The following is a 22,491-nucleotide window of genomic DNA, read 5'->3' as shown; positions in this document are numbered from 1 at the left end:
GAAGTGTTGCACACTTCTTGCACACAGCAGGCTTTCAAAAGAAAGTCAGCAAAAAATGGGGGGCCTGTGCCCCAGTAAAGCTTTATGTCTAGCAACGCCCCTGGTACAGACCCTTCCCATAGGGAATTGTCAGTCTTTATCGATTGATGATTGGTTCTTTTAACTGGAAGGTGGGACTTCCGGCACCAAAGTGGCCATATTGCATATCCCCATTGATAGAAATAGGAGTGCTCAGTGTTGTTATATCTTTGGCTCAACCAATGAATGTCTTACACATTAAAGGGACACTACAGTTTTTAGAAAATATGCTAATTTTCCATCTCCCCTAGAGTTAAACAATTGAGTTTTACCGTTTTGGAATCCATTCAGCTGATCTCCGTGTCTGGCGCTAACATTTTTAGCATAGCTTAGCATAATTGATTGATTCTAATTAGACCATTAGCATCGCGCTCAAAAATAACTAAAGAGTTTCAATATCTTTCCTATTAAAAACTTGACTCTTCTGTAGTTACATCGTGTACTAAGACCGACGGAAAATTAAAGGTTGAGATTTTCTATGCGATATGGCTAGGACTATACTCTCATTCTGGCATAAAAATCAACCCCTTTGCTGCCGTACCATGGCTGGAGCACGAAAATAGTCCCTTTGGTTACTTTCAATAGCTGGGGACTATTTTCGGGCACTGCGTAATATCATTGCGTCTACTGCACCCATGGTACAGTAGCAAAGTCCTTGATTATTAAAGTGGTACCGCCAGACACAGAGATCTTTCGAATGGATTCCAAAACAGTAAAACTCAATTGTTTAACTGTAGGGTACCTGGAAAATTTGCCTATTTTGAAAAAAGTGGAATGTCCCTTTAAGCCTGGAATAGAAGCAATTGTTTCAGCATTAAGATTTAAAGCAACATTATGTAGTTTCCATGTAAAAATGACTTACAGCTCCCCCATGTGGTTGAAAAGCGCAACAGTGCCTGGTATCAGACACTCTTCTGCAGGCAGGGGGAGGGGCGGGGCTGTGTTTCCTACCCTCCACCGCCACTTTCAGAGTGTGCTTGTAGCAGCTAGGAGGCTGCTCGGGTTGCAGCAACAGTACAATTTGTCCAGTTAAAAGTTGTTCTATCACTGAAATAATTTGAAAGACATTATTTAAAGGTAAAAAAAAACTACATAGTGTTGCTTTAAGAGCACAGAATTGTCTATATCTGGTTTACTGTTCTGAAAATTATGTCATAACACAAAATAGGCTTCATTATCTATCAGTAAGTTCTTGGCAGTTAAAGGTCTACTGTGTGGACTTTCAGCAGCATAGTGCTGAGATTGTGAATTGCAACCAACGGCTCAGTCCACAGCTCAGCCCTCCCTTTCGAAACGCATAAAGAAGCTACGGTAGCCGCCAAAGGACAAATATCTTATCATCTGAGACAACGTAGTGTCTATTAAACAGTTTGTCCCTTTAGGGCTACTGTAGAAACATGGTGGAGCAAAATGGCGTCTTTCATATAAGGGGACCCATGGTGTATAAAAAGATTAAAGGTAATATAACAATACAGTTTGTTTGTAAAGTCTTAATAAACCGCTGATAATATAGTTATGTATATTAGTTTGCATTTTTGTCAAGAGATCCTTCCAAAACCTACACAGTGCACCTTTAACTCTGTTGTAAGTGCAGCAGTAAGATCAATGTTCTCCACTGTCTGCATTCACATCAGTTTTCAGCACATTCATCACATCTGTTATAGCCGACATGTAAATGTAATCGATCACCTGCAAAGGAAAGCTAGTCTTTTGAAATAAGTCGGTCTCATCGGTCAAAAGAGGTGTTGTGCGTTTACTTATTGTTCCATTTGATAGATATTTATACAAGGGCACGAAGCCTGTATATCAAAGCAAGAGCATGAGCAATCTGTACCAACTGCTGTGTCGAAATCTGTCATTGTGACTGTGCTTAAAAACAAGTTATAGCTGAGCGAATCAGATTCACCTTGTGTTTAATGTTTAATAAAGAGCACCTATTTTATTGCCAAAAACAACGTTATTTGTGTATTTGGTTTGATACAATGTGTTTATGTGGTTTATGGTTAAAAAACCCTACATTAATATCTCTAAAATAGATTGAGTAAGGTCATGTCAAAGATTGAAATCAAACCTGCATATAGATCTTATAATTAAATTATGAGATTTAAGCATAGAGATATGGTCACATGTGTATAGATTGGAACAATACAAACAAAGCATTCCTAAATAATCTAACCTAACTGTACAAAAACGTCCATAAATGTACAAAAAGTGTTCAAAAACCTTCCAGACCATGTAAACCTACTTTATGGGCCAGTGTAGGAATAAAGGCATTACTATGAGCTCTGGCCACACGGGACGCTGGATGAGGTGATACCATCAGGCTGCGAAGCATGACATACTAGGGGGGGATTACGTGGGATTACATGGCGTCTGGCTCATGAGACATGGTAAATTTGGTCAGCATGTTAAAAGTGGCACTCGTGTGTCTAGGCAGTTGGACGGCTAAAGCCATGCAAAGACCCGAATCCCTTCGAAAACAGTAGTGAGTTTAAGGGATAACCCTGACAAATTGATACTGATGTTGTTTAAGCATTGACGCGTTGATAGTGGTGGATTTGTGAGTGTAACCATGATGGATAAAATAAGGGAGATATAAAGAAAGATGATAAAAAAATCGAAAGCTCAAATTAACCTCACTTTTATGTTGTTTGTTTTGCTATCCATACCGACGGCTTAAAACAAGCTTTTAAAATCCAATAAGGTAACTTTAAGGGCACTGTTTCTAGTTTCTATTGCCTATTGACTTTCCATTGCAGGGATTGATGTAGACGGCTCTGTAAAAATAAAGGCCAAAAGACACACAAGTTAAGGGTCATAAATCCATGTTCTCCATTTGTTGAAAGAAAATGGGATTTTTTTCACAGTGCCCACCATCTGTTGGATCAGACTGCATGGTTTCAGTGTATCAACTCAACAGCTGGTTAACTTTACAAGAGCTGTTCGATCTCCGACTAAAGCTGAAATATTTGATGGGTTAAAAAAAGTTCAAACCTTAATTTGTTTTCCCATAACTAACATATTGTCCACCCCTGTTTTTTCCATCCAGGCAGTAGGCTGAGACTGAGATGGGCGTTCATCTAGGGTGTCTCAGCGACACACTGTGGCTGCCGTTGCTGCTGCTGTTGTCCGTCAGCTCCGCCCCCCATTGCCAGGGCCGACCGTTTGGGATGGTTGACTCCACCGTGAACGTGGCGGTGGTCTTCAGTGGCTCCACCTACCAGATGGAGATCAAAGGGCGACTGAGTCGAGAGAACTTCATGGACCTGCCGCTGGAGGTGAACCCCATTACCGTGCTGGTGAACAACACTAACCCGCGCACCCTACTGACACGCATCTGCGACACGCTGGCTGCTAACAGGGTGCACGGAGTGGTCTTTGAAGATAACATTGGGTCGGAGGCAGTGGCTCAGATCCTGGACTTCATCTCCACGCAGACGGCGGTGCCCATATTGGGCATCAGTGGAGGGTCCGCTGTGGTCTTACCGCACAAGGTCAGAGTCGAGGTCCTAAGCATGCCAGCTTTACTCACCCTTATGTTGTTACAAACTTGTATGAGTTTCTTTCTTATGTTGAACACAAAAGAAGATTTTATAATAAATGATGGGTACCACACAGCACCTATTGACATCTATAGTATGAAAAACACATACTATGGAAGTCAGTGGGTACCATCAACTGTGTGCTTACCATTAATAATCAAAATATAACTTTTTGTGTTCAACAGAATCTAAAAAAAAAACTCATACAGATTTAGAACAACATGAGGGTTTTTTGGGTGAACTATCCCTTCAAGGGATTTCTTGCAACTGAACCCTAATGGGGTTTAACATCATCTTGATGTTACTTTGCAAAAATGACCGGATGACTGTACATCAGTGATTCTCAGACTTTTTCAGCGTGTGGCCCCCCTTGTGTGTACCGTGCATCCCTTCATGGCCCCTCAACGAAAATGTATGACATAAAACATGATAAAATTTGAAAAAAAAATGTAATTAAACAAAACATATTAAATGATACAATGTATTGCTGTTGGTTTTAGCCTTATTTTCTGTGGTTTAATAACACATAATTGAATGATTAATTAATAAAATGTCATAAAACTAGGGCCCCCTGGCACAATCTCGCATCCCCAGTTTGAGAACCACTGCTGTACATTACGCCACATGGCTACATACAGAATATATGTCAGAAAAATTTATATAAGTTTAAGATGCTTTGCAAAACAAGTAAAGTTCTTGTGTTTGAGACAGAGACCCTGATTTTGAAAAGTCAAATTAAAAAACAAAACAGAAAATACACTGAAAAGAAATACAATACGTAGATTTTACTTAATTTCCATATGTGTGAAATTTACTTGAAAAATATTTTGGCAAAAACTTGCAAAATAAATATTAAGTAAATCTACCTAGGTAATAAGGGGACATGGAGCAAAAATTAAATAAAGTTTAGTTTCACGTGCGCACGTGAACTTTAGATTTTTTTTACTCCAATGTCACCTTAGGGGCTCGGTACATTATTGAGTCAATTGAACTTAATTTTATAACGTATAATCCACTTAAATTTGCAAGAAGGAAATTAACTTAATAATTTTGTGTTGAAACTACATAAATGATGGGAATGCATTTCCAGAATTTCTGTTCCTTTGAGTTTTGTAGTTACCATGTTTCAGAAAAGTGGTGCTTGAAAATCATGATGTGTTAATTCACCCAATGAGCAATAACTGTGCTAATAACAGTACTAAGACCAGTCTCTTTTTACTTGCTTATCATGGTATATAATAATAAATATAAGAAGAGGTAATGTTACATGATTGAATCCGGAAGATTCAATTAAAGATTGTTATCAAGATTTTTTTAAGTAGATATCAAATTTTTTTACAGTGTCATTTTACTTAACATTAACGAGCCCCTAAGGTGACACTGGAGTCAAAAAAATCTAAAGTTAAATTTCATGTGCTCACATGAAACTTTCCCATGCTCACGTGAAACTTAAATGTGCTCACGCAAAACCTTCATGTGCAGAATTTATTTGCGCACGCGAAACTAAACTTTATTTAATTTTTGCTTCATGTCGGGGGTCCGTAATATGGTGTTCATTTAGAATTTCTTAAATTACTCACATTTATGTTGTAGTTTTATTTACCAAAATTTGAGTTTGAGTTGATTTTTCTATAGTTTTCACTTCGTTAAATCTACTAAGGCACATAATAATTTTTTACAGTGTACAAAACAGTGTCTCTCAATGCTGATATGCAATAAAACTGGTGTTTATTACTAGAAAATCTTTTATAGCACAGCATTGGGAAAACATACTAATAAATAATAAATCATCATGTTATCATTATTTGCAAGCCCTTTTCCTTGAAAATATAATCACCATTGAGTTTTGAGCAACAAACATTGTTCATTTAAAATTGTACAAAATTACATGAAGCATATAGCAACTGTTGTGTTTAAAAGGACATGCCTGAGCACAATGCAGAAATGCCTGACTGAAATTTAAAACTATATCTTTAAACGTATATTATAAATGTGCTGTTTGTTCAGTAACATAAAAAAGGTCAGGTGCATACACTGACAGAAAACATCGGCAAAATATCTACTCCAGCTTTCAATGGGGTGCCGCCCTTTCAAAAACTACACCTTTGCACCTTGCAAGGATTATTAGGTGCCTTATAGGTACAAATACAGGTAAGTACCAAATGTATACATATCTGTACCTAAATGGAACATATTAGGACCTTTTTTAGAGGGTACTGCCACAAAGACAGCTGGGGTACATATTGTGTTTTGACAATTTTAACAGTATAGTTTAAACTATTCCTTAATCCAAAATCCCTCACTATTGGCAACTTTTGAATATGTATTAAAGATTACCTTTCTGTGCAAATATTGTGTTTATCAGCTCTCCATCCTACATTTGTTGGAAATAAAGGTACAAAAGTTGTCACTGGGATGGTACCCCTTATAAAAGTTTTTAATTGTACCAGTTAATGTACTTTTGAGGTACTAATATGCACCCTTTAGGTAGAAAGGTATACTTTTTGAAAAGGTACTTTGCTTATATTCTTTTATTCCGAAAATGTAGATACCCACTTTAATCTTAAGAAATAACTTTCTTGAGTTTAAAAAATGATAACTTCTCCATTGAACTGTACTGTAACCTAATGCAACAAGATCTATTTTCCCATTTTAATTTGTCCGCTTTACCAGCAATGAGCATTAAGGAGATACAATGGTATTACTCAAGTCATTTAAAAAATGAGACTGCTGTTGAAAAACCGTACATGAGGAGATTATTCGAGATTTGGAAACGTGCATTGCTGTAATGTTAGACACGTGCAGTGAAACTATGATCATCTGCCCCTCAGTCCAAATGAAGCTCAGCAGGACCGTAGACGGCAACGTGTCCCTCTTTTATTACTTCTATGCAGATTGCGGTGGACAATAACAGAAAGCGCAGTTCTGTGACTTCCACACAATAAATAGAGACATAAAATCTTTATTTAGCGTGAAATATTAAGCAATCAAATCCTTTGACGTCTGGCTCCCGCAGCTGAAAATGTGATTGTCGCAATATGCAGTAATTCACCATTAGACTGAAATTCGATTCAAAGCTCAATGCAGTACACCAAAGCAAAATGTTTCTTGTGTCCAATGATAAATCCATATATCTGCTGATAAGTTTTTTATTGCTAGCAGATCCAAAGAGACAAATGGATTATTGCATTACTGTACATACATATTCAGGCTTCTAATGTATTTTTCTGCTAATAAACAATGGATAGATGGATTTTCAGCACCCTTTCAATATTATATTATATATATATATAATTCAATATAATAATAGCACATTATTGTGGCACGTTATGCATAAGTTGCAAGGCACATTGTCGTATGCAACAAAACAAGGTTTTTATAAGATAAAAAAGACGTTGTGTTGGTTAAACGGCCATTGATTTGCAAATCAATACCAGTAGAGTAAAATATACTCGCTTGGCTTTAAATAGACCCATTGCACTGGTTTGTGTTACACGAGAGCTGAGGATGAGACTATAAGGTGCTGAATTACTCTCATTTTATCTGCTGTTGGCAGGCTGGCACGGCTTTACCCAGTGGACTTTCGACAGCCATCTCAGGTTTTAACTGATGAATGCCACTGTTACACCAGATGGTCACCCTGCTGCCCACTTTCCCTGTGTACTGTAGTAGCGATAGTCTCACTTTAGGCAAATCTGGAGGTCTAAATTAGTTTCAGTCTCATAACTGTTAAATGGGACATATCATGAAAATCTGACTTTTTTCATGTTTAAATGTTATAATTGGGCTCCAGTGCTTCTATCAACCTAGAAAGCATGAAAAAGAACATACCAGTAACTTAGTTTTGGTAAACCATTTTCTGCAAGCATGTGAAAAAATTTGTTATTGAAATTTGTCTCCCCTTGTGATGTCAAAAGGGGATCTTATTATAATAATACCGCCCCTTAATCTGCACTATCCAACCATGGCACCGCCCTTTAGTGCAGAGAGAGAGAGAGAGAGAGAGAGAGAGAGAGAGAGAGAGAGAGAGAGAGAGAAAAAATAATTCACAGCACAACTGAGTTTCAATTTCAACAAACCACCATTAATCAGTGTTTGCTTATCAGCTCATTTGCATTTAATTGGACACGCCCACAAATGGCACATTTTAATAACAAATTATCTATTTTATTTTATTTTGAGCTAAAACTTTACATATGTACTCTGGGGACACCTGAAGACTTATTTTACATCTTAAAAAAGTCTTATCTCAGTTTTTTACTTTTTGTACCATTTTTTTCCACTTCAGTCTGCTTGTAATGTCAGTCACGTTAGTCATAATTCAGTTTTACATGACTTCCACCCTTTCGCTGACCCTCACAGTTAAAGAGGTAGTATTGTGAAAATCAATTTTTTTAATGCACTGTGTAATATAACAGGGCTATTGAACTCTGGTCCCAGAGGACAGATAACCTCAAAATGGAGCTCCAGCCCTATTAAAGCAGTTTAGGATTATTTGACAACTACAGGCAGGAGTGTGTGATTTAAGAACTAAACTGCACCGTTCACTTTTAAATACTGTAGTAGGTGGGAACCGGGGTGACAGTAACGTGGGATGAAAATAACAAGCGATTTTCTCCGAGCCCTGACTACATTTGCATTCCAAAGTTTCCCTGTGTCTCAATTCATCCCTAGCTCCCAAGATCCTTGAATCGGTATATCGTGTATCATGTTTGGACACTGGTTAGCTCACTTGACATTGGGACACTGTCAACTTATTATGTTCACTCACACAGTCAGACGCGTCCTCGCGTGGGGCTATGTGAATGACGCGATATGGGCTGCGCGTTTGCCGTGAAAACACACGCTATTCGCCTCAAACCCGTTTTCGGCCAAGTTGAAAATATTAAACTCAAGCGAAATATTCGCATGACACGAAGTTAAATCCCGCGAGTAATCTAGAGCGAGTAACACGATGCCCCGCGTTTGGTGTATACGTAGCATTACTGTCTAGCGATGTGTATTTATATTTAAATCTTAAACACACATTTGTCTTTATAAAAGTTCTGTTGAATTTCATGAAGTTGGCTCACGTGATTTTCGGTTGGAGAGCGTCACAAAAGGTCATGTGATTTCCGGTAAAGGAACAAAGCGAGCAGCGATGCTTAATGGGTTATGCGTTGCATTGTGGGAATTTTTAGGGAACGGACGTTCCAGTGCACTGGAAGGATTTTGTGATTGAGACAGCCGTTAAAATGGCTGACTCCCCGATCAGTGCCCTGACAAGCGAGCTGATTGAGACACAACAGCATCTTTAGCATGCATCCCTTGACAGAGCAGACAAATATTGTGTTTTTTCGTCATCATTTCGCGCATGTAGATCCAGAAAGCTGTTTTTGACCATGATAAGTAAATTCCTAAAGTGTTTTTTTTGTGTGTTATAGTACTGATCAATCTACAGGTTATTTAGTGACCTAACACAGTGGTTCTCAAACTTTTTAGCATGCGGCCCCCCTTGTGTACGGTGCATTCCTTCATGCCCCCCAAAGAAAATTTATGACAAATTTGTTCTAAAAACGTAACATTTGTAAAGTTTTTTTAAAGGTTTAATTACACACAATTCATGATAAATTAATGTATTTTATAAAATGTTATAAAACTGGAGCCCCCTGGCACCATCTCGCGGCCCCCGGCCCCCAGTTTGAGAACCACTGCTAAATACTATTGCATTATGTTGAGAATTTATATTATTTTAATTTGATTTAATTACATTTTATAATTAAATTTTATTTAATTAAATGTTCATTCTGTTAAAAAAATACTCTCAACAATTCAAGCTTGCTTTTGAAACATTTGATAAAACTGAAATTTTAAATGAAAATGTAATTTCATTATTTTTTGCAAAAATAAATGACAAAATATGTTTGCAGTTACATGTTAACAAGGTCATAGTTATGTATATTTACTAAAAACAAGTGTAACACAAAAATGTTCTGTTGTGTTACTTTTGATCCACCTGTGTGTTATTTTCATCCCATCTGACAGGTCGAAAGTAACAATGCGCTTTTGTTCAAAGTGAAATTATCGTTTTATATTTGTTCAAAATTCCACCTGGTATTGATAGAACCCACATGTGAGTATTTGACCACAGCAAAAATATATCTCTGTCCATAACATTATCTTTTAAAATGACATTTTTCTGAAAAATGGTACTTTCGCCCCTGCTCTCCCCTACTGTACACTGTCAAAAAATGGTTCCTAGCTGTCATTTGGGGCAGAACCCTTTCAATGAGTACACCTTCGCACTTAAAGAGTTCATATTAGTACCAAACAAGTACTATATTTGTACCAAATGTATACCTAAATGGTGCATAGGACCTTTTTAAAAGGTACTGCCCTGGAGTGACAGCTTGGGACCATTATTTATTTTAGTGTAATTTAAAGGGACACTCCACTTTTTGAAAATATGCTAATTTTCCAGCTCCCCTAGAGTTACACATTTGATTCTTACAGTTTTGGAGTCCATTCAGCTGATATTACGTAGTGCCTGAAAATAGGACCCTGCTATTGAAAGTTTCTAAGGGGACTATTTTCAGGTGCTGCGTAATATCATTGCGCTGCTGCAGCCATGTTACGGCAGCAAAGTCCTTGATTATTACGCCAGAGTGAGAGTATAGTTCCTAGCCATATCGGCCTAGAAAATCACAACATTTAATTTTCTGTCGGTCTTAGTACACGATGTAACTACGCAGTTTTAAATAGGAAAAATATCCAAACTCTTTGGTTATTTTTAGGTGCGATGCTAATGGTCTAATCAGATTCAAGGGATTATGCTAAGCTATGCTAAAAGTGGTACGCCAGACCCGGAGATCAGCTGAATTGATTCCAAAACGGTAAGAATCAAGTGTTTAACTCTAGGTGTGCTGGAAAATTTGTCCCTTTAAGTATTTACAATCAATGATTGATTATTCTAAATGACTTACTGTATGTAAATGACTTAAAATACCGCTGTGATAGTGACCTCATGTGGTGAGCTTTGGCACTGAAATGTACCACTTTGTCCCCTTTCTGTGTTTTACAAAACAGCTCCCGTATTGATTGACTGATAGGCATCAGACCAGAATTTTCTCCATCCATTTCCTATTTCTTAGACATCTAATCCAGCAAATACAACAAGCTGGGAAATTAATCTATAAAAGTTGCCCTGGGAGTATTGCGCTACATGACAATATGATTACATTATTCTCTGCAACATTTCTCATCTAACTAAGCCAAACACATTGCTGTGGCCAATTCGGTCATCTATCACCTTGAAGAATCAAGGGTAAGATACGAGGAAGTTCTTTAGACATTCATAACCGCACCTCTCAACCTATACGCCGGCTGGAATCCAATTTAGTCTACGGAAATTCATTTATTTGGACCAAGTAATTGCTTGCGGGCCATGTACAGAATCTAATCTTAAACTAAAGCAAGTGTTTACATCAACCATGTGATGAAAATCAAATCATTCTGAGTTTTCATATCAGTTCATCATCATGGATCAATGCACCAGTCGTGTTGTTTTGGCCGCAAACACAGTGACCAGTGCTACGATATGGCAGGAGAAGCAGAGGGCATTAAACGTTTTCAGCCATGAGAAAGTAAAATATAAAGACGATCCTGAGCAAATATAACATTGATTTCTAGAAGTATAAAATCTTAAAGGTCACATAATTAAACTTATGTTAAACTATAAAGTAGTATTGCATCTTTTATATCTCCAAAGAGTCTTTAGTTTACCATGGGCGGAGCGAGTCATGAGCAAGCCACACACACAAAACATTATTCCACTATCTCTTAACAACTTATGATTCACTATATGTTCGTGTCGTTTACAATATATGCACTTACTCGATAATTGCCAACAAAACAGTTTGATGCAGTTTTACTTACCGCCTGAGGCTCATGACACTGTTGGGACTGCCCCATTTCAACGATATACAGCTTTAAACTAACACACTCGCATACCCCGGATTAAAAAACTACATCCACTGTTAATTTAATCCATAAAGCTGGATTCATTTAAGCTGGACAAGTTTATAGTAAATTACCATCACAAACAAAAACACATTTCATCGGTGACATTAATTTTGTGTCAGCTCTTGGTTGGTCTGTGCGTGTCCTATTCCAATTAAAGTGCCCATATATGGACTTCCACTGTACTTTCTGCACTGAAATTGCCCCTTAAAGAAATCAAGCAAATTTGTTATGTATGAATCTCTCATGTTCGTAAAAACTTGTACTACTCCCTTCACACGTCCAACTGCTTTTTTCACACTTTGCCAATGTTAAGCATGAGGAATCCAACTCTTTAACAGTGTTAACAAATCAGAATGCGTTAAATAGATTTATAGCCCCCCCCCTTTAAGTTTGTATTGGTTCACTAGGCTGCTTCTGATATTTACTTTGCCTAGAAGTTTATCTGAGACACACAGAGGGCATTTGCTTTATCTGGGTGGTATGCAGAATTTAACACAAAGTTGTCCTTCTATCTCTCACAAACAGAATTTTTCTTTTGGAGATAAAGATCAGGACCTCTATATGTGAGTAATAGCTTAATAAAATAGTAGTTAGTAGTCAATGTGTGCTACCTATGATGAATATGTACTGTATCACCAAACATGGCAAATCTCCTCTTGAATTGAAAAAGTAATTCCAAGGTCTTTGATTACTAAAGGGATAGTTCACCCAAAAATAAAAATGATGTCATTAATGACTCACCCTCATGTCGTTCCAAACTCGTAAGACCTCCGTTCATCTTCGGAACACAGTTTAAGATATTTTAGATTTAGTCCAAGAGCTTGTTGACCCCTCATTGAAAATCTATGTACGGTTTACTGTCCATTTCCAGAAAGGTAATAAAAACATCATCAAAGTAGTCCATGTGACATCAGTGGGTCAGTTAGAATGTGTTGAAGCATCGAAAATACAGTTTGGTCCAAAAATAACAAAAATTACTACTCTTTCGGGACTGCATGCGTACATTATTTTCATTTTTGGGTGAACTATCCCTTTAAGGAAAATATTATTATTTCCATTCAATTGTACCAAAAGGATGATAGCAGGACGGCAAATTTTTGTTAACGTTCTCTGAATAAAATATTTGTCTTGCTAGCACAAAAAGGGTGGCGGTCGTAGGTTGTTTGTTAAAACGTTGCTTTGCAGTTTATAGTGCAGTTTAGAGTTGATTTGGTGCATTAGTATGCAATTTCTACTGTACCTTGGGTGGTTGCTAAGGCGTTGCAATGCACTTTATAAAGTGTTATGAGTTGATTCGAAAAGATTGGTGTAAAGATTGATGGGAACAAACAGATTCAAAGGGCCAGATTTACTAAACGGGGCAAATTAGCATGAGAGCGCAATTCCAAGAAAGCGCCGATGTGAGCGGTAATATCTGTTGGTTATATACAAAAGTGCAAAGTAAATAACAGTTGATTTCCATAATGACCAACGCAATCTAATAAGAGCAGTGCAAATTGGTTCAGGGTCACAAATAAGCAGAGCTGATCTTCGGGGTGTGAAATCCCAGCTAACGAAGCCATAGGACACTGAAAAGAACTGGATGACAAAAAAATGAAGGTTTACAAGAAGTTTTGAAACGTCTCGTAGCATATTCTCCTAGTGACTCCTATTTTATTTACTTCAGCAAATAAAAAATAACATGGCTTGGCAAACAATATTTTTGAATAATATGTTCCTCTGGCATTCCAAATAAAGTGTTATGTGTTAAAACAATCCACTGCATTGTATCACGCGCTCTCTGTTTTCTATGGCCCTGTTTACACGTACATGGTTATTTTGAAAAACGCACACAAACGGAGAACTCACCTCTGATTCTTTCTAAAAACTCTGGCCAGAGTGGAGATTTGGAAAATCTTCGGTTACACGGTTGCATGTAAACTGAGACAAACGGATGTTTAGGCAGCCAACGTCACAGTATGTGCCAAAGCTCGCACCTATGCCAAATGTGCGACCTTGTTCAAAGAAGGAACAGGAAGTGATTCGTTGCTGTTTTCGGGATTTTGATTGGCTTACGTGGGCTTGAGCTTCTAGCTACACCATATATACACGGGTACATGTCAATGAAAACTTTTCATTGGTTGAAATGTCCGTTTATGAAAATAGCCGCTCACGTGTAAACGTAATCTATGATGCCTCTTTTTTTAGCAATAATTTCAGCCATTTCAAGCGCAAAGTAATTTAAGACAAGTTTTTTGGTGTTAAATCATAACACACACACAAACATTAGTAAATCATTTCGTCATTGCGTGAATCATTGCGTGAATCATTTGCGTGAATCATTTAAATAATCTCATCCAAAAAAAAGGTCAGTCGCAAAAATAGATAGATCACACCTTTTCAGCACTATTTATCCACTGCACGTCTTTGGTAAATCCCAAACGGGTCGTTTATTTGTACAAAATGATGGATTACACTGGTGCAATGCTTAATGCATTGATTATGTAGCAAGATGTGCCATTGTGTTCTGTTCTGTATGAAAATATGAGATGTGTTTCTTATATAAGTTGTTTAGTAAAGATTCATTTAGCCAATGTTTTTACAATACATACATCTTAATGGTTAAAGGATCTCTTTCAACCTTCAGCGTTTTACATTCACCATCTTTAGCATTGGGGGCATGGGTTCCAACTAAAAATTTCTTACATCAAATTGCTCAAAATTGACCAGTATTCACTATGCATTTGTATTATTTGATAAAGAATAGCTTTGACATTTTATTGCACAAGAAAATAGTGCTCAGGGTGATGACCTAAGGCTGTGAGTATTCCTGATGTCACATTTTTATGTAATAAAAGTGATTTATTTGCATAATATATGAGTGTGTGTTGTGTCTTCATGTATGTATTTAAGAAACATTTACATGTGTGTATATATTTCTTTATATTTTTATATATTCTATATGATATATAAATAAAACAATTATATATAAATAAAAAAATCTGAAATGAATATATGTATGTGTGGTTAAATATACATAATAATTACACAAAGTACACACACATATATTATGCAACAAAAGCTTTTATTTTAAATTTTGTATGCGATTAATCACCATTAGTCTTTGCCCAGCACTTGTTATTATATAAACTTATATGGTACTTAAATAGCCCCTAGACCTCAGTTATCATGAAAAAAGCCATGCAGTTTCAGATTTGACAATATGGGACCTTGAAAATGCTACCTGCTAAAAAGTCTAAGCTGCAAAGATCTGATTAAATGAAAATAGGCTTGTGCAATGGGACCAGCTTATAAATATCTAACCCATTATATTGTCTTTAACAGCTGCAATGGTCATTCAATGACAGAAGCATTAAAGCATTATGATTTTTAGAGCATTTAAAGGGGTCACAGGACAGGTGAAATAAACCGGAACGTTTCCCATTCCCAAGTTAATGAAAAGGCTTACCCTACTTTCTGTACTCTCCAAGCTAATGTCTGAAGGACATCACACTGTAACATTGAAAACTCTCTCTAAGGATAGAGTTTAGAACAATAGGACAGCAGTTAGCCTCTATTCTCTAAATAAAAACTTGGTCAAATTCCCTCCTCCCTTTTATTTCAACAGCAATACATTTATATACACTCAAAAATGGTTCAACTGTCCACTTTAAGTGTATGTAGAAGCTATGTTCGGACCCTAGCACCATTTTTTTTTGGTGGGGGGCATTATATTGCATTTTAGTGCTTCCTAAACTGCAGTACACTTACGCAATGTGATGATGGGGTATACGACTTTTTATATTTAATGACTAAAATAACATTTCTGTAAATGATCTATATATTAGCCGTGTGTGCATCATACATTTACAAATAACCGTTTTTGACACTCGCTTCCGTAATGAGTTGAAATGTGTTGAAAACAGTTACTCTCCATCGCTTGAAACGCTTTAGGCTTGCATGCAAAGTATCCAAATTGCACTATAAAAATATTACTGCCTTTCACAATGATGTACCTTTGTGAAAGTAATGATCTTAACCTGGAGCATGAAAAATAAATAGACATGAACAACTTTTTGCGAGTCAGTTCATGCAGTCCCTCTTTAGTGAATATTTTGATTTTTTTTAAAGTAATCCAAGGGTGCTTTTTTAAGTTAAAAGTGTTGCATGGTTTTAATATAAAATATATAATAATATAATGTTCTGTAAGAGGGCAATTGGAGGGGTACGCCATTGTAAAAAGTTTAGAAAACACCTTGATCTTCAATTTATGTGAACGAACTTTATTGACCAAAGGTCATTTCACATTTTTCTATTCTTTACAGGGTGACGGCTCTACCTTTCTTCAGCTGGGTGCCTCCATTGGGCAGCAGATCAGTGGCATGTTTAAAATGATGGAGGAGTACAACTGGGACAGTTTTGTGGTGGTGACCAGTTTGTACCCAGGCTACGACAGCTACGTGGACCACATCCGCGCCTTTATCGATACGTCCTATTTCCTCTGGGAGATGCAGGACGTCTTAACGTTCGACATGTCCGCGGACGGCATGAACGACCTCCGTGCCCGAAGGTTACTTCAGCAGATCGATGCCCAGGTGATTCTGGCATACTGCTCTCACGATGAGGCCCAATACCTGTTCACTCTAGCCAGGGAAGCGGGTTTGGCCGGTCCAGGGTATATCTGGTTTATTCCCAGCCTGGCAGTGGGAAACCCCAATTTACCTCCACCAGACAGTTTTCCCGTTGGATTGATTAGCATTATCACAGATCGCTGGAAGATGAGCTTGAGGAACAGGGTCAGGGATGGCGTAGCCATTGTCGTAAAAGGAGTGGAGAGCTTCCGCAAGCAAAGGGGGTTTATTCCCGACGGACACATGGATTGTCAGAGTACAGTTCGGCCGTCTACCAACGAAACCCTCTATAGGTGAGTGAAAAAATAAGCATCCATTATTTAATCTAAAAGTTTATCTTGCTAACCCAGACCTCCTTGTTATGCTTTCTGGTGGGACATAAATGTTCTTTGGATGTTAAAGGTTCTTTATGGAACCAAACCGCCAAAAATGGTTCTTCTATGGCATTGTGTAGCGTACATTGCATATGGTGTAGTTAAAATAACAAGTGAGAATAGGACAAATGCACATGATAAAATCTGCTACGCTGTAAAATCTAATACTCTCTAGGCACCTTAGTTTAAGCCGACCCAACAGATTTGCAATAGCCAAATTAGAGTGGATTGATAAAAAGTGACAAGAAAGTTTTGAACGAATGCCAATGGTTTTTCTTGTAACTATGCCAAAAGTTGAGTAGCCAACTTTGCCGCCCGGTCTATGCCATCAAGATTTAGATACAGGGATCAGGCGAATATATAGGGTGTGATGTGCCCTCTTCTTGCCAGGGCTACCCAAAAGAGCAATCTGGTGCCATCTGTGCCAGGGAACACAACAAATCCTGTTTTATCAAAAAACATATTAATCATCCAATGGGAGAGAGCTGGAGTAGTAGACACATAGAAAGCACCGTGTTTAGTCCAAGGTCACTAGGTTGTAAATTGTATACTGTACAGGATCTGTGAATGTGTGGTTGTTTGTTGTTTTTTTTGTGTGTGCACTGCAAAAAAAATACTACAAATATGTTATTATTCAATTAATAATTCAGCCAAAAATTTAGTCATTATTTTAGAAGAAGCTGGAGTATGAAAAACATTTTCCAAAAATGTCTACTACTCCACCAAAACAGATGACAGCATACAGGTTTTAAATCCATATTAGTAAATTATGAACAGAATTGACATTTTTTTGGGTAAACAATTTATGTTTTACGATTTATTTATGCAGGTTAGAACTTAATGTGAAGAATACTTTATTTTCTTATTTCCCCATCTAAACTTCCACAGCATGAAAATTCACAGTACGATAACTTGACAATATTGTTCAACCTTAAAAATAAAGGTACCGAAATGATTCTTTGCAGCATTTGGGAAAAGAAGAACCATCTTTGGTTCCCCAAAGAACCTTTTAGATCTTTAAAGAACCATTTCTTTCTTACCTTTTAAAGTATGTTGAAGCTTTTCCCACTACAAGGAACCTTTTGTGCAACACATTCCATACACTCTAAAAACAAATGGTATGTAGCACTAAAAGTGGTTCTTGACTCGTAATCATAGAGGAACCATTTTAAGTGCCATATAGCACCGATGAAGTACCTGTGTAGCACCGGTGTAGAACCATATTGTGCTATGTAGAACCATATGTGGAGCTATAGTGGTGCTATATGACCCCCGTATGGTTCTTCATAGATGCTTCATAGCACCAAAAATGGTTCCCCTATGAATACGAGCCAAGAACCACTTTAGGTGCTATTTAGCAACGTATGTTTTTAGAGTTCCATACCATACAGCCCAACAAAAAACCTTTCAGGAGTATAAAAATCAAATGCCTTTGACATGACCTTCATCTAGAATATTAACCCTTAGTATTGATGAGGCACTTAATGAAATCTGATTTAAATGCATTTGTGATGAAGTCATTTTACCTGTTAATGAGATTACAGGAGATTATCAGATTATGACACTTAACCATGCCATAATAGTCAGGGGTTTTCATCACCTCCATTGCATCTCTCTCTCTCTCTCTCTCTCTCTCTCTCTCTCTCTCTCTCTCTCTCTCTCTCTCTCTCTCTGTGTGTGTTCGTGTGTGTGTAAAATAAGGCTGTATAATATCCCACCCATACTGAGACCATATGATGGTATGTGAGGTATCATGTTGCAATTATTTGATTTACAGAAGCTTTGAGCATTTTTAATAACATAAGTTTTGATGCAACATGCATTGTCAATATGGACTTTCACTGTACTAACAGAGTTTGTTTTGATTATATATTCCACTTAGATATATGCTTTGTAAATGTTGCATGTTCAATGAAATGTGTTAAGCCTTGTTCAGACCACCAGCGACTTTCTCGCTGTGTGTTGCCCATCTCTTTCAATGAGGCGTTCCTAAATCTGGTTGTCAGAAAGGAGTACCGTCGAGAGCAGGGGTTTACAACTTTTTGCAACAAAAGTCAATGGGGCCCACCCTTTTTAACATGATAGTATCAACGCAGAATAAAAAGATGCATTGTTACATTTCGCCTCACCAAAGTCACTAAACGTACACCTGGTCATTCCAATGGAAAACCAAACCACATAGGTTTTTGCTTAAAGGGATAGTTCACCCAAAAATGAAAATTCTGTCATCATTTACTCACCCTCATGTTATTACAAACCTGCATAAATGTCTTTGTTCTGACAAAGGAAGATATTTTAAGAAATGTTTGTAACCAAACCGTTTGTGGAACCCATTTACTTCCATAGTATTCCTTTTTCCTACTATGGAAGTAAATGGGGTCCATGAATGGTCAAAAGTCTTATATTCGTTCTTCAGTGTCTTCGAGTCTCTGAATATTTAGCAAAAATAATTTTAAGATTTGCTTATTAATTCTAATATTTTCATAAAAGGTTGAATCATAAATGTTATGGTTAGTTATGGTTTGTTCAGAAGAAAAGCTAAACTCTTTGATCTTTTGACCACAGGTACATGCTGAATGTGTCCTGGGAGAACACAGACTTTTCCTTCAACAATGATGGATATCTGGTCAATCCTACCATGATTATAATCACTCTGGACCGGGGCAGACAGTGGGATAAGGTGAGAATGTCTTCACGTATTTAAAAGGTTATCCCTCAAAAAGCATATTTTTGTCAATATTTCAATACATCTATGAAGGGTTAAATTTGTATGTTACGAATAACTAGCACATAAATTCAAGTGTTATTATTTTGAAAAGTGACAGAACTGCTTGGAACTTCAGCAATATTCATTGCCAGAGACTGGAAATTGTGTGTATATGGGGGGACTTTCTATTAAACATTGATGTTTTTTATCAGAGCTGGATGACATCGTCTGTCTACCTTCTGCTTTTATGACCAAACCATCCTAAACATTTTAATAGCGGTCAGTTTGAGTGATGGCAAAGAAGTACAGTGTCTGACTCCTCTTTATACATCAGCGTCTGCATTACTGTGTCAAACTTGTTAAAGAGCACCTATCTTTGATTCACGATTTTACTTTCCTTTGGTGTGTAAGTGTGTATAAGTACATGTGCACGATATGCAGAAGGTACAAACCCCAAAGAAAACAATGACGCGAGTTATCGTCTCCAACGTAAATCTCTTTTCTTGGACTACAACAAACACACAGATTGTAGGCAACAGTTTATTTTCTGGGATTGGTGATATAGACAAGGCCGACATTATCATAATTCCTCCCGCTTAAGACTCACAGCCTGTAAGTTCACTCCTGTCAGCATTGCATTGTGATCGAATCTTTCAAATGTGGTAAGAAGCGTCACATTTCCGGCTGACGTCAGAGGTATTCAGACCAATAACAACGTACAGATTAGCTGGCCAATCAGGGACACAGAGCTTTTCAAATCGATAAGTTTTGCACAAAATCAGTGCGTTTCAGGAAGAGAGTGAAATTTGGAGCTACAAAAATGTACGGTATGTGGAAAATAATGTGTTTTTTAGCCATAAACTACGCAAACACATTGTATTATACCAAATGCACAAAATCACCTTGTTTTTTAGCCATGAAATAGGTGCACTTTAATGGAAATGTACAGAAATGAATATGAGGTCGTTTTCACTAATAGGCCTATTTCACAATATGGCGGCCGAGACCGGATGTAGGTAAAACGCATTTCCGGTGAAAGTTATTACGGTGAAAGCCTATTCAAAACGATGGCGGAGACTAAAAGTAGTCAGTCTTGTAGCGTGCCTTTGTTTTTAAATTCAAAGAAAAAACAAATATACTTGTCATTTCACAGCTTTCCGAGCGATGAAAATGCAAAAAGCGTTGGATCTGGGCTATTCGAAGAGATGAGTGAGCATCATTTACAGTGAGGATGGGCAGCAGTTTTGTGTGTGCCATGCACTTCACGGAGAATGAAGTCCGCGTCCACCCCGAGTCTTACTGCTGATTTACTATTTAGTACAACTTTATGATTAACTGATGATTTATTAAATGTGTTTGAAAGATGAGTTGTTGTCTTATTTTATTATATTTTACCTTATATTTTCCTTGCTTGTGCACGCAATGGCAGCTGGAACAGTCTTGATGCCTAGCGTACTAAAATGTGCTGTCTGATAAAGCAATGCAACCAGATGGTTGCACAAACTTCTTCCAGCAGCACATGAGCGTGTATATGCTGTCAGTTCAGGTGGGGTGATGGTTTCAAGTGTGATATGAAGAACATGAAAGAAAGACCTTCATGTATTTTGCGTATTTATTTGTTTTGCTATTCATTTAAGAAGTACATTGAACCATTTACTCCCAACAGTACAATGTGTATTCGTAGCTACAGTTTATATTTATAATTCTACTTGTACAATGTTAAAATTTCTAGTCCAATTCCATGTAAAGATTTGCATTTTTGCATTGACCCAGTCTAGTCAAAGTTTGCTGCCATCTACTGGGGAAAACACTAAAAATAACATATTTCATACTAACGTACAATGACATCATTCTAATTTATTTATTTACTTATTTTCTGTGTACATTTATAGTATCAACTTTTTAATAAAATTTTAAATGCCCTAAACAATGTACAAGGGTTACAACGACCATTAATAATGTAAAAGCTTATGTTAATGGTAACTGCAGTTGGTGCTGTTATTACAAAACTAATTAGCTTCTTTTAATACATACATTGATATAAGTAATACATTGGAAACAATCTGTTTATCAGAAAACATACCATTACATCCAGTAACTTATTATTTACCTCAAGCTGATGTGGTTCCTCTCGCTTTTGTAACGACCTATAACACCTGGCCCTAATAACAATTTTCCCTAAAATAATGTTTGTGACTGAACACACACACAACCATACACAGTTAACAAGTTTTTTTAATTTTTTTTTATTAAGAACACTTTTAAATCATCCATAAAACAACATTGATCATTCTGCCATGATAACTGCCTAGCATAATACCTACCTTGATAATCGAAAAATTGCTCAAAACAATTGTACCCTTTATCTAATTTTGATCTTCTTACCTATCCCTGAAAACTATCAACAAAACGGACAACATCTGCTATTCTTACTTTAGTAATGTCTGAGAAAAAACGAGCTGTTGGCGGTCCATTATGATTAAGATTATGAATGAATGAATGAATGAGATCCTTGACGGCTCATGACAACGGCGCGACCGGAAAAGCGTTCTACCTACATCCGGTCTCGGCCGCCATATTGTGAAATAGGCCTATTGTTTACAAGTTACGTACCAGAGCATGTGAGAGGTGCGGAGCGGGAGCGGAGCATTGAGCGGTGCGGTAATATTTCCATCAGAGCGCAGAGCGCATTTCCGAAAATTCCGCTCCGCTCGCTCAATACGCTCAGCACCGCTCGCTCATCCCAGAATGCCCTTTGGTAATTTGCTAGTTCGAGAATCTGTAAAAATGGCTAGCAATAAGTTATGGAGTTCAATTATTGTTTTAATGAAGTCGCCAGCCTTATATATAAATGAAAGAAATGAAACTAAGATTACAGAATAACTGTAGCGTCGTCTGCATCTAGATGCAGTTTTAAAGATTAAAATAACTTTAATCTAACTGATCAACACAAATACAAATATATTTGTACATAATATAACTGATTGCTTACCAGCATTAAAACCACTTAAAATAAAAACATTTATAGTTCTTTGTTTATGTACAGCAGCCACTCCGTGGATGAGGAAGCTGTAGCCAAAAACGCCGGTGCCTTTAGTATTAACTGACTGAACACTTGACTTACCTGGACATTTAGATATTAAATTTTTTCATCAACAGTATCTGCGTGGAACATTATA

At 37.2% G+C, this 22,491-nt stretch overlaps 1 protein-coding gene across 1 annotated transcript in view; it reads left to right on the top strand.

Annotated features, from left to right (window-relative positions):
* grin2ca (glutamate receptor, ionotropic, N-methyl D-aspartate 2Ca) overlaps positions 1-22,491 on the top strand; it is an 86,995-nt gene that overhangs the window by 18,737 nt on the left and 45,767 nt on the right. Inside the window, exons 3-5 of the mRNA XM_065277941.2 lie at positions 3,128-3,572; positions 15,926-16,524; positions 19,171-19,285. Of these exons, the coding sequence (XP_065134013.2) occupies positions 3,147-3,572; positions 15,926-16,524; positions 19,171-19,285 (1,140 nt within the window). The 5' untranslated portion in view covers positions 3,128-3,146. The remainder of the gene's footprint in view (positions 1-3,127; positions 3,573-15,925; positions 16,525-19,170; positions 19,286-22,491) is intronic.

This window comes from Paramisgurnus dabryanus, chromosome 3 (genome assembly GCF_030506205.2).
Source record: "Paramisgurnus dabryanus chromosome 3, PD_genome_1.1, whole genome shotgun sequence".
Lineage (NCBI taxonomy): Eukaryota > Metazoa > Chordata > Actinopteri > Cypriniformes > Cobitidae > Paramisgurnus > Paramisgurnus dabryanus.
This window is presented reverse-complemented; position numbering and strand designations above follow the sequence as displayed.